Source organism: Nannobrachium achirus (genome assembly GCF_963921795.1).
Source record: "Nannobrachium achirus genome assembly, chromosome: 9".
Taxonomy (NCBI): domain Eukaryota; kingdom Metazoa; phylum Chordata; class Actinopteri; order Myctophiformes; family Myctophidae; genus Nannobrachium; species Nannobrachium achirus.
The window spans coordinates 22739195-22752111 of record NC_137818.1 but is presented as its reverse complement, the minus strand read 5'-3'; the positions used below and the strand labels follow the sequence as shown (position 1 = coordinate 22752111).

At 45.5% G+C, this 12917-nt stretch overlaps 1 protein-coding gene across 1 annotated transcript; it reads right to left on the bottom strand.

The window, feature by feature from the left end:
* Nucleotides 1-6904: 6904 nt before the first annotated feature.
* Nucleotides 6905-8398, bottom strand: LOC308290716 (centrosomal protein of 41 kDa-like; the record flags this gene model as incomplete). Its single annotated transcript, XM_080732626.1, has 1 exon — nucleotides 6905-8398. The coding sequence occupies one exon, from the start codon at nucleotides 8396-8398 to the stop codon at nucleotides 6905-6907; it is 1494 nt and encodes a 497-aa protein (XP_080588752.1).
* Between the last annotated feature and the right edge of the window lie 4519 nt (nucleotides 8399-12917).

Below are 12917 nucleotides of genomic sequence, written 5' to 3'. Positions count from 1 at the left end.
TGTCCAATATGGTAACTTATTAGGGCCTGCTTCATACTGCATTCATGATGTTTTCTGCGCCAGTCCTTTATAGTGCACATGCTTAGATTTTGATATGAAAAGAGGAATTATACATTTCAGTATGTTCTGCATGGGTCATTGGCATGGACGCATCTTTGTGGGAAGAGTATTTGAGGCAGGCGGCCACGGTGAAATGTTTATGTGAATGAAAGGTTTTTGCTTTTGTTTTGAGCACCCGTGGCTGATAAGAGCACAACGTCAGTGAATGAAGATGGATAAGATGGAAGATGGTCACAATCCAGGGGAATAATTATTTTGATGTAAATGGACAACATCCACTCAAGACCCAGAAATGGTTTCAAATGGATGGAAGAACAGCACTCAGAACTCATCTGTTGAGCTAAGCTAAGCTAAGCTACCCAGCTCCATGGTGAAAAAATAAATTGCTGAACTACTGGAAAAAGAGTGGGCCACTGGGCCCTGATCCAGAGACGTTTGAGAACTACCGCCGGCCCCAGGAAATCCATCCTTTGTCCCCTTCCTTATGTCCCTCTACACCAAACCTCTTCCACGAAGATAGGTGAGCTGCAAGCTCACAACGCTGGAGATGCTATTTTTGCCAAACGCCTATTACACCCTGCCCAGAATTGGCATGCTACTATAGCAAGGGTCTTTCACTAGTAAAGACCACACCATCAAACAATATCAGTTGGGTTGTATTTATTGAATGGATACGGTGTGTATGAATGGAGACTGATTGAGGGATGTACTGAGGATGGTGTGGTGTAGATGGGTTGTGTGATGTAGATGGGTTGAAGAGGCATGGGTGCTTGTTGATCTGGGTGCTAGCAGGTAGCAGTTAGTGGTTCCAGGGGGCGATGAACCCTGGGTGTTTGGCTTTGGGGTCCTCGGATCTGGAGTGGCGCCGAGGTCCATGGATCTGGAGTGGCACCGAGGTCCATGGATCTGGAGTGGCGCCGATTTACGCTTTAAGGCCCCCCCTGGAACCTGAAGGAAAGGATGAGGAAATGTTAGTGGAGCGCATGAGAAAAGTGTGGAGATTGGGGTGGTGGAGGGATGCGAGAAACGGATCAGAGGATAGCAGGTGGAGGCGGTCGTGTATAAATACAACCCTTGGTTGGTTTCAGGGAGGAGATAAGGGAGGAGTTGTTATCAATGGGATCACGAGCAGGTGAGCTTGGGAGGAGTAGAAGTCAGCCAGATTGAAGGCAATAACGTAGTGGGGAGATAGTTCTCCGGTGTGGTCTTCCCTCCTGAACCTATGTTGTACCAACAGCATTTCACTAGTAAAGACCACACCATCAAACAATATCAGTTGGGTTGTATTTATTGAATGGATACGGTGTGTATGAATGGAGACTGATTGAGGGATGTACTGAGGATGGTGTGGTGTAGATGGGTTGTGTGATGTAGATGGGTTGAAGAGGCATGGGTGCTTGTTGATCTGGGTGCTAGCAGGTAGCAGTTAGTGGTTCCAGGGGGCGATGAACCCTGGGTGTTTGGCTTTGGGGTCCTCGGATCTGGAGTGGCGCCGAGGTCCATGGATCTGGAGTGGCACCGAGGTCCATGGATCTGGAGTGGCGCCGATTTACGCTTTAAGGCCCCAAAAAGTGGTGCTTGCTTTGTCACGAACACATGGCATGGGCAGGGTTGGACCACTGGAACGGATGTAGACGGACTTCGCAGGTATAGGATCGAGGCATTTGATTATGGGATAGTGGGAGGTATGGAGAGAACATGTGGTGGGAGACAGGACAGGGTGAGAAGTGGACAGGTAGTTGGGCCATGCTAGAAATTCGGATGAATAGCATCATTGGTGTGAATTAGTTGTAAGTTAAGTCAGATGGAATGTTGATCCATGCATTAGTTAGAGGCAAACACCCTTGAGATCTTGTCCTGGGCACAACCCGGGAGAGTGAAGGAAGGTTAGTTTAGTTCGATCGGTGTGAACGATATGGGGTGTAGATAGGAGTGACGAGTGGTTGTACGGGTGTATGAGGACGGAGCGGCTGGACAGTACAGGGCCCAAAAGAAGCCGCGACAAGATCTGTAATCGTAGCAGTGAATACTGGAGTGAATACTGGAGTGAATACTGGAGTGAATACTGGAATGAATACTGGACCTGGAAAAAATACCGGACCTGTTAGGGTAATCGTAGCAGTGACCTCTTTTCTATTTGGAGAACGTGGAGGCATGGAAATACGTTTGGAGGTAGAATGGGGAAAAAGAAGAGGCCAGGGAGGTGCCTCGGGACAGGAAGGTGGCAACAACACCTGCTAAGTAAAGCGGCGACAACGCTTTGGTTAGGTGACAGGAAGGTGGCGACAACACCTGCTAAGTAAAGCGGCGACGACGCTTTGGTTAGGTGACAGGAAGGTCGGCGAGCGCCTTGGCTTAGTCGAGGGGAAGGCGGAACGCCTTTGCTTAGACGAGGGGAAGGCGGAACGCCTTTGCTTGGGTGACAGGGAGAAGGCGGAAACGCCTTTGCTTAGGTGACAGGACGGCGGCGGAACGCCGTGACTGTGGTGAGTGAATGGTTGCTGTTGTGGATGGGGGGATTGGCCGGGTTGGAGAGGAGTGAATGGTTTGATGGATGGTGGAATGAACCCAGTGAGTTTACACTGGAATGAATACACTGGAATGAATACTGGACCTGGAATGAATACACTGGAATGAATACACTGGAATGAATACACTGGAATGAATACACTGGAATGAATACTGGACCTGGAATGAATACACTGGAATGAATACACTGGAATGAATACGCTGGAATGAATACACTGGAATGAATACGCTGGAATGAATACACTGGAATGAATACACTGGAATGAATGCACTGGAATGAATACTGGACCTGGAATGAATACACTGGAATGAATACACTGGAATGAATACACTGGAATGAATACCCTGGAATGAATACTGGACCTGGAATGAATACACTGTAATGAATACACTGGAATGAATACGCTGGAATGAATACTGGACCTGGAATGAATACACTGGAATGAATACACTGGAATGAATACTGGACCTGGAAAGAATACACTGGAATGAATACACTGGAATGAATACTGGACCTGGAATGAATACACTGGAATGAATACACTGGAATGAATACACTGGAATGAATACTGGACCTGGAATGAATACACTGGAATGAATACACTGGAATTAATACTGGACCTGGAATGAATACACTGGAATGAATACACTGGAATGAAAACGCTGGAATGAATACACTGGAATGAATACACTGGAATGAATACTGGACCTGGAATGAATACGCTGGAATGAATACACTGGAATGAATACACTGGAATGAATACTGGACCTGGAAAGAATACACTGGAATGAATACACTGGAATGGATACACTGGAATGAATACACTGGAATGAATACGCTGAAATGAATACACTGGAATGAATACACTGGAATGAATACACTGGAGTGAATAATGGACCTGGAATGAATACACTGGAATGAATACACTGGAATGAATACTGGACCTGGAATGAATACACTGGAATGAATACACTGGAATGAATACACTGGAATGAATACACTGGAATGAATACACCGGAATGAATACACTGGAATGAATACACTGGAATGAATACTGGACCTGGAATGAATACACTGGAATGAATACACTGGAATGAATACACTGGAATGAATACACTGGAGTGAATAATGGAATGAATAATGGAATTAACCGGCGTGGGTTAACGGGGGGAATGGAGGTTAGAAATGGAGGCTGTTACGGAGCGGGTACGGAGCGCCAGTAGAGTTGCATTTATTGAACATTTGTGACGTGAAAACGTTGTGACATAGAAATGCATTTGGTATGGAGGAGGCTGAAGTAAGTGATATGAAAAACCTGAGTGAAATGTGACAAGGTGAACCAGTCACGACGGTACCATTGCTCTAGCCTGTATTGTTGTTGGGACTGATAGTATTCAGTGAATCAATGTAGAATGATGGAGGTTGGCAAATGAGTAGGTGAGGACGTGCTGTGGGTATAGGAGTCGGGTGTGTGAAAAATACTTAGCTTTGGGTGTTGGACAGAACTCTGGATCGGGGGTGACGTCATCGCTGTGGGTTCTAGCGGAGGTCCCGTGGAACGAGCCGGCTTGAATGGCGGCGTGGGAGAAGTAGGCTATTTCGCTAGCCGCGGAGGTGACTTGAAACACCGTGGCGGTCGGGACGGGACTGACTGGTTGTGTGAGGATAGGACTGGGGTGGTGTTGTAATGTGCCGAGCCGGGACTGCCGCGAGACGGCGTGTGAACCGGGCCGCTGGCGAACATGTTAAGTTAGTGGCCACGGAATGAAAACAGACTGTAAGGTTGGTGTTTGGTCTCGCTTGCTGGTGCTGGATAGAAGTGATGGCATCGCTGGAGTACGAGGCATCTGTTGTGGGTTGTAGGAGGAGGAATTGTAGGCCTACGTTTGTAGTTAATATTGTTAATCGGTTCGGTTGACCCAGGCACGCGTTGGTGAGCCTGAGCTTGTGTGTGTCCATGCGAGAAACGGATCAGAGGATAGCAGGTGGAGGCGGTCGTGTATAAATACAACCCTAGGTTGGTTTCAGGGAGGAGATAAGGGAGGAGTTGTTATCAATGGGATCACGAGCAGGTGAGCTTGGGAGGAGTAGAAGTCAGCCAGATTGAAGGCAATAACGTAGTGGGGAGATAGTTCTCCGGTGTGGTCTTCCCTCCTGAACTTATGTTGTACCAACAGCATTAACAGTCCACAGCCATATTCCACGGAAACCCTCCATCGGTTTTATGTCGTACACATGGCGAGTGAAATTACACGAGTGAACAATTTTGTGAAGAAATTAGTTAATTTATTCCTAGTGAAGGGATTCCCCATTTATTTAATTTGCATTGGGGGTAACAATACAATCTCCCGTAGGATGCTGAGACCTGTCAAAATTGGAGGGGGAGGGAGGATGGATGGTTGGATGGAGAAGATTAGAGAAGAACAGGATGGATGGATGGATGGATGGATGGATGGATGGATAGATAGATAGAACACATAACATTTAATATCACATGAGTTGCAACAATAAATGATCATTAAATTGTATGTGGGCTCAGATCAGATCACAGTAGCCCTTTAAGATTCCAGAAGTGTGGAGTGGACTGCAAAGTAATCATTACAGCAGGGGTCTTCAACGTTTTCAGGCCAAGGACCCCTTAACTGAGAGAGAGATGAAGCAGGGACCCCCTCTACATATTGCATAAATGCGTTATTCAGATTGTCATCGACTTGTTTGACAGCACTGTCATCAGTCTATGTTGGATTTGTGTTAATGTTTCTTCAGACATTTTAGCCACTTCAATCGTCGATACGCAGTAAACTTGACCTTTCACTCTGTACTTGGTCTGCTCTTTTTGACCTCTACACCAAACCTCTGCTGAAAATAGCCGATCTACAAGCTCTCAACGCCTCACAGTGCCTCGAGGCTTGTAGATCTGCTATTTTTGGCTAAATTTCTCGTCAGGATAGGGATGCGAGGGTTCAACATTTTTAATTGAAAATAATTATCCTATCACACTAGGATTTGGTGGCCCCCTTGTAGTAACTCTGAGGACCCCCTGTTGAAGACCCCTGCATTACAGTGTTTGCTTCTAGTCGCACACAACTCAGATTCTTGTCTAACCTTTCTCTGACACCTACTCACATAACGTGAGTCACATTTCCCTGTTTCTTAACTGTCCTATAAAATTAAGCACATACTTCAAAAATATAATATATTCTAAAAGACAAACGGCATAATGCACTTCATACTGTAGAAGAAAGATTTATGGTGAGGATTGAAATCACAAAATGACAGAGATTGAATGTATGCTTTCAGCTATGCTTGTGAATGTTGTGGTCACCATCATCATCTTACATTAATAACTACTAGTTATAAGCAATTAATCATTACAATGATACAAATACTTATAGTAGGGCCAACATGCTGTTGTGCTAAATTTCAATGTAGTGCCATGAACTTTAAGGTGCTAACGTGAAAAGTGAAAATGTAATTGTAGATTAAAGAAATATACTGTATAGGGGTGCCCTGAGCCCCAAAGGTTTGAGAACCACTGCTTTAGAACGTTGCATCATTGAGCCAGCTCTTTCTCCCTCTGCTGGTGCTGTATCTAATTTAGCACCATGCCACAGCGTGCTATTATGTAGAGAGCACAATTAAGACAATTGGAAACACCTGCTGATCAAATAACCCCACCATTTACACCCACAGCAGAGGACTAATAAAGGGCATACAGAGTAACTTGCAGAACTCCATCCAGGCAGTTTGCTCGCATGTACAGTATGAGAATTTACACTTAGGCAGTGCACCAGGGACTGGTCTGGTGGGTGCGCATGCAGCACGGGAGGTGCTGTGGTGGTCCTTCCCGCAATGTGGTGGTCTCTCTCCTGCTGCCTTTCCTCTCTCACTGTAGCTGTCACCTAAAAAAAGAACAAAAAGTTACATTTAGTTAGACATTTTAACTGAGCCCCCTATAGGTAAAATAATATCTTATTTTAGCTATATACAGTTCAACAAAAACAGTTGTGGATTTTTAGAAGAGAAGTAGAGCATGCAAGTTTAAGATACAGTATAATACATTGTATATATGCTGTATCTAGTTTAAGTTTATCAATATACAGAAGTTTTCATAGAGTTTGTCCTTTTCATGGCATTACCCTGCCTGCTAACACAGAAAATGACTGAAAACCGTAAAATTGCTTCACTTTGTGTACGTGCATCTGCAGTGTCACACTACATCAATGTGGCATCTGTCATCGGAGAAATACCCTAACTGGAACAGTTTGGCGTGTCCACACATGTAGCCTGTTGTGATCCGCCGCCCGAGGTGGGTCACCTCCAGGGTCTGCAGCTCTGGGCCCTGGCAGCCTCTTTCCTTGCCATGGCTATGCTTTGTCTGCTACTGCTAGTGCTGCTGGACGCGTTGGACTGGCCACTGGTGATGGACAGTCGGCTGGACAAGCGACTGTCGGCCTCACTGCCTTGGTACATCTCATCCAGCTGTTGCTGGATCTTGGACCGCTCATCTGCGGTGAACCTCCACCTTCTGTCCGCCATGACTTGTGGCTCTGGCTGTGGTACAGAGCTCTTCCTCTTCCCCCCAAACAACGTGGGAGATGGCTGGCACGAGACCGGGAAGGAGCCTGTTGTCATCCCTTCAGGAAATTTGTGAGCAAGCAACTTGAGACCTCCGGAGAGCATGTAGACATTCTCGAATCCTCGCTCACAAATTAATTTGCCCGCCTGCCTGGCTATAATCTCATCCTCGTCGTACACGATGATGATCTTCCCTTCAGCGTTTTTAAAACTACGCATTTCCGTGGTGTTTATGTGGTGGCTTAAGAGAGTGGTGAGGGGGTAATTGTATGCACCGATGATGTGGCACTGGTCATAGTGGGCCTGGTCGCGTACATCCAGCAGCAGGTAGGGGCAGTCAGGGTAGGGGCTATTGATCGGCAGCGGAGTGGTTACAGTCACCTGCGTCGGACCGCTCCCGTCCACGTCCAGCTCTCCCACTCCACTCAGAACATTCTGCGGTGCGTACTCTGCCAGGAGGCCGTCAGTCAGCAGCGGAGTGGCGGTGGCAGTCACTGGCGTCTGACTGTTCTTGTCCGGCGGTCGCGTCTGACCGCCTCCATCCAGCGTCTGACTGTTCCCGTCCAGCGGGAGCTGGTGCACCTCCTGACTGTTCCTGTTCGGCGGGAGCTGGTGCGCCCGACTGTTCATGTCTGGCGGGTGCGTCATCTGACTGTTCCAGTTCTTGTTCCTGTTCATTTCCAGCACGTCCAGCTCTCCCACTCCACTTATAACACTCAGCAGTGTGGACCTGGTAGAGTAGTGGCAGGAGTATCCAGGGTCCTTTCTGTTGTTCTCTGGGGGGAGTGGCGGCATGGCGGAGGGCTTGGGCAGGGTCAGCTCAAACAGACGCTGTGCATCTGCCTTGGCTTTCTCCTTGGCCTTTGCCTCCAACCCCGCCTCCGACAACACGGGCGGTGTGTCTGTGCTGTCGCGTGGCTGTGTGTCCGTGTTGTCACCCAGAAAGGAAGCGGGTGTCTCATCCTCCTGTCTGAGTGGTTCATCATCATCCACACTTTCGTTCAGCTCTGCTAAAGCAGCTACCTGAAGTATCAGCTGTGCGAAACTTGGCACCTTTAGGCGCTTGAAGGGCTCATTAGTGCGGTACCTGTAATGTCTTTGGGTCTCCGCCACCTTTTCCAAATACTTTGATAGACTGCATCCCGTGTCCAGTCTTGCTCTGACATGTTTATACTTTGGATTCTCTGGTGTTCGTTTGTCAAAGTACTTTGGATTCCCAATGGGTTTCATATCTCGAACTCTCTCACTCTTAATTCTACCATTCTCTCGCTCCCTTAAATAGGCGACACTCAAACAAGGGCTGTGACGTCATGGTCCCTGTGACCTGCCCCCTCTCCCTCTCTTGCTCTGCCTTTCTCTCTCTCTCCCCTCTCTCTCACATACACACACTGGCTGTGATGTCATCACCCGTGGCCCCGCCTCCGTCTTTGGGGCTGGTTGCCAGAGAGAATCTTGAGGGGTCCTGCTGTGCGCTGGCGCTCCCTCCCCTTATAGCAGGATATATTGTCCTTTTACAAATAAATAATAAATAAATAAAATTACACAGCAGAAACGAGGGGGGAAAAATCTAATAAAACCCGGAGGTTGAATGATTTAGAAACGAGGAGCGGTCGACATTCATGTTTGAAATCTCGTTGGAGTGAAGGTAAGGTGCTTTTATTTGTTATGTTTTATCAATCTGTACAGGAAAGGGTTATGTTTTTATTGTGGAGCGAGTTGTGTGCGTGCGTGCGCTTGGAAGCCCGTTTCTTTCCCTGCTCTTTAAATGACGAGAGGGAGAAGCGATGAGGCTCTGCGTTGAATTGGCAATCCTGCATTTTCCTGCGGTCACATAATATGCGAGGTGTATTGGCTGCAGTATTGATGAGGCGCTCTCTGATTAATTATCGATGCAAATTCATCCGGTGGGGAGATTGTCCCACGTTTATCTAAAAGGCACGTTTCGCACTTTCTTGCCTGCACCGTAGAGCGATAGATAGAGAGCACAAGTTATAGGACAATTTAGTTGTTTTGCTTATTGGCGTACAGTCGCTGACGATTCCTATCGGGAGGGCATTATTGCCCGTCCAACTGCAAATCATTAGAACACTGTCTGGATGAGGCAGGCGGACATTTGTTGTAGAAGTGTAGAATAGATATGGATTGTGCATGACTATTACTATTGGCCGTATTGTAAGTACATTCAATTGTGTGGCATTGGTAGCCCTGATAATTAATTTCATAATAATTATTATTATATCGTTGTTGTCGGGTGGAAAGCTTGTTGTATGTCCAAAGTCGTTCGTTTTTAAGAATTATTTAAAATAGTGAAAATAGCAGAGCTACAAAGTGTGTTTGCAGTACAAACACACTTTGCTATTTTCACTATAGTTTTGTACAGTCTTGTTGTATGAAGAAGATGAAGCAGGGCTTTACTTTACGAAAACAAACGTACACATTTGAAACTTGGACATAGGCGGTTTCTGCCCGACAGTGACGATATTTAATTATGTTTTATTATTAATCATATTGTTATTCATGAGAGAGTAGCTGACTGTGTGTGTCTGTGTAATTGCAGAGTGCAGTAGGCCAGTGTGCCTCTCTGTGAGTGTGTGAGTGTCACATTGTTCTCTCTCCACGGGGGTGGGGGGTGCTGCGGAATGACCACGCTCCCTCCCGCACACTTTCAATGCGTGGCACACGCCGCCACATTGCCACTCATGCCTCCTCCTCCTCCTCCCCATAGTAGCCCACTGTAATATTTGCGGGTCCATTTGATTGAGTTAACATTTGATAAATTAACAGATTATTATTTTGCTGTGTAAGCCAGGGGTCTTCAACAGGGGGTCCGGGACCCCTAGGGGGTCCTCAGAGTTACTACAGGGGGTCCTCCAAATATTTGAGTGATTTTTTTCTCCTTTATATATATATAGATATTATATATCAATATCCATATTCCGTGAACTTTAGCCAAAATAGCAGATCTACAAGCTCACACAACGCCTTGCGCTGTGAGGCGTTGTGAGCTTGTAGATCTGCTATTTTTGGCAAAGAGCTTTGGTGTAGAGGGGAAAAGAGTGAAAGGTCAAGTTGACTAAGTATTGACGGTTCAAGTGGTTAAAAACACAAATTGACATGAATACAAGATACACTGATGATCGTGCTGTCAAACGATGAAACTATGGAATCTATGTTAAGGTTGTGGGGGTCCCTGCTTCTGCTTTCTCTCAACTATAAGGGGTCCTTGGTCTGAAAACGTTGAAGACCCCTGGTGTAAGCAGTGTAATTGTAGACGTAGTAGCACTGATTTTAAAACGTTGTGATTTATTTATTTATTATTTATTTATTAATTGTGTTGATTGCTGGTGGGCAATCAGAGGTATCTCATCTAAATTGTAGGGTAGGCTATTTGTTTGCACTACATTACAATAGGCCTATCTAACACAAGTATTGTAATTATGCCTAGTTAAGAGAATGGGTAGAAATATTAATGTAAACAGAATGAATGACAAGAAATTAACAGATGTCTAATTTTATTATTTGACTAATATAGCTGCAGTGTAAGCAAAAGCACTAGCCTACTGTAGCTACACCCATTATCAGACATTACTAAAGACAGCCTTTTATGGTGGAGTGGTTAAGGTTTACTGTGGTGTGGGTCAAAGTTTAAATGGAGCTGTGTGGTCATAATTGAAATCTTTGTACCCTTGTCCCAGAAGTATGAGACATCATCTGTCTGTGGACATTGACACTCATCACCTTCCATGGTTGAGTGGTTCACAGTTAGTGCTTGTTTTGTGGGGTGAACGGTTTGAACTTCAAGTTCAATGAGACACGATTGGGTGGTGAGTTCAGTGGATTGAGCTTAATTTCTTAGATGAATGTTCACATGGGTTCATTGGAAAATGATTGGAGGCTATAATTAAATGGATTAAACTAAAACTTGTTTCTTTGGTCAGGGACTTTCACTTGGCTCCGGAGTCCGGGGTAAATTACACAGCGTTACTTCAATTCAGTTGAGTTGTAGGGAGCAAATGTAAGATTGTAAAGTGCTTACTGTATGTACAGTATACACCTGCCTTGACCCCCCCGGGAGGTCCCACATGTATCTGACAAAGTCGTAAGCTACAAGTCATACATCCTGAATATACTTATCCTATTCATTTGTAATGGAGTTGCAGATGTTTTTTCTGCTCTCCCGCACAGCATTGTCGGTTTTGCTATATCCGAATACTGTCTATAGACTTTTTCCAGAGCTTTGCCGTGTAGCTGCGGTGCCCGGCACCCGCGCACAGCCTCACACACACACACACACATAGGTGCCGCTTGTCACCGCAGTTATGGTTGCCACTCTTGAGAAATCGGTCTATAGACCAGGGAGGGGTCTTCAACAGTGGGTCCAGGACCCACAGGGGGTCCTCAGAGTTACTACAGGGGGTCCTCCAAATCTTAGTGTGATAGAAACTTTTTTTCTCCTTTTTTATATTAACCCCTTGAACACTAGTATCCATATTCTGAGAACTTTAGCCAAAAATAGCAGATCTACAAGCGTTGTGAGCTTGTAGATCGGCTATTTTCGGCAAAGAGCTTTGGTGTAGAAGGGGAAACGGGCAGACCAAGTACAGAATGAAAGGTCAAGTTTATTAAGTATTGTATAAATATCTGAAAACACAAATTGACATGAATCCAAAATACACTGACGAGTCAAACAATGAAACTATATGGAATCTATGAGAAGGTTGAAGACCCCTGGGTGGTATAGACTGCACCTTCAACAAATCACAACACTAACTCAATATCTGACATACGATTTGGTGGTCAAAGGTCAAGGTCAATTCATCGACACATTGTACATAACTTCATCTTAAACCAGATTTTTGCGTAGTTGTATGATGGCATCCTGCGGCGAAAAAGTCATCACCCTGTGTAAGATGATGTGAGTTGATGTTTCAGAATATTTGACCTTCAAACAGATACACATTACCACTACCAGACACCCCAGATGAAAGGGTGATGAGCCACGCAGCTCAACTATGCACACCGCCCTGGTGTATGTCTGTGTGTTTGTTTGTCTGTCAGTCGGGGACTTTAATCTCACAAACCACTGGACAGATCACCATTAAATGTCTTCTGCATGCTGACAGCAAAACCCAAGGAGGTCCTACTGTACATACTGCATTCATGTTTTTTTAAATATTTTAACTTTAATATATTATTATAATGGAGGTCAATGGCAGTCATTTGAAGTCATACTTCATAGATATGTCATACTGTGGATGACTGATGTCATAGACATGACATGTCCAAATATAGTTACAGACTACAGTACACCCAGCCTGGCATAGATATGTGTTCCACTGAGCGCATCTTTCTAGTTATTAAGCCAGATTCATACTTTTTTTGTGCCCAGACAATCCATTATGCTCACGTCTACAAGCTTGATTACATCTACTAGCCTATCTACAACCTCACAATGCGTCACATAGCCTGTGTTGAGAGCTTGTTGTAGATTGGCTGCTATGTCTGGTGTGAGACATTGGTGTGTGACAAAGTATAAATCAGGCTTGACTGTATTCAAGGTAGTTCAGTAACATCTAACGCAGGGTGCAGCAGCATGCCGCTGTAGTCTCCAGCATCTAAGGGGTTAAGGTCTTTGAAATGGTTCTTTAACACCCCCTCTCTATCTCTCTTTCACACACACACACACACACACACACACACACACACACACACACACACACACACACACACACACACACACACACACACA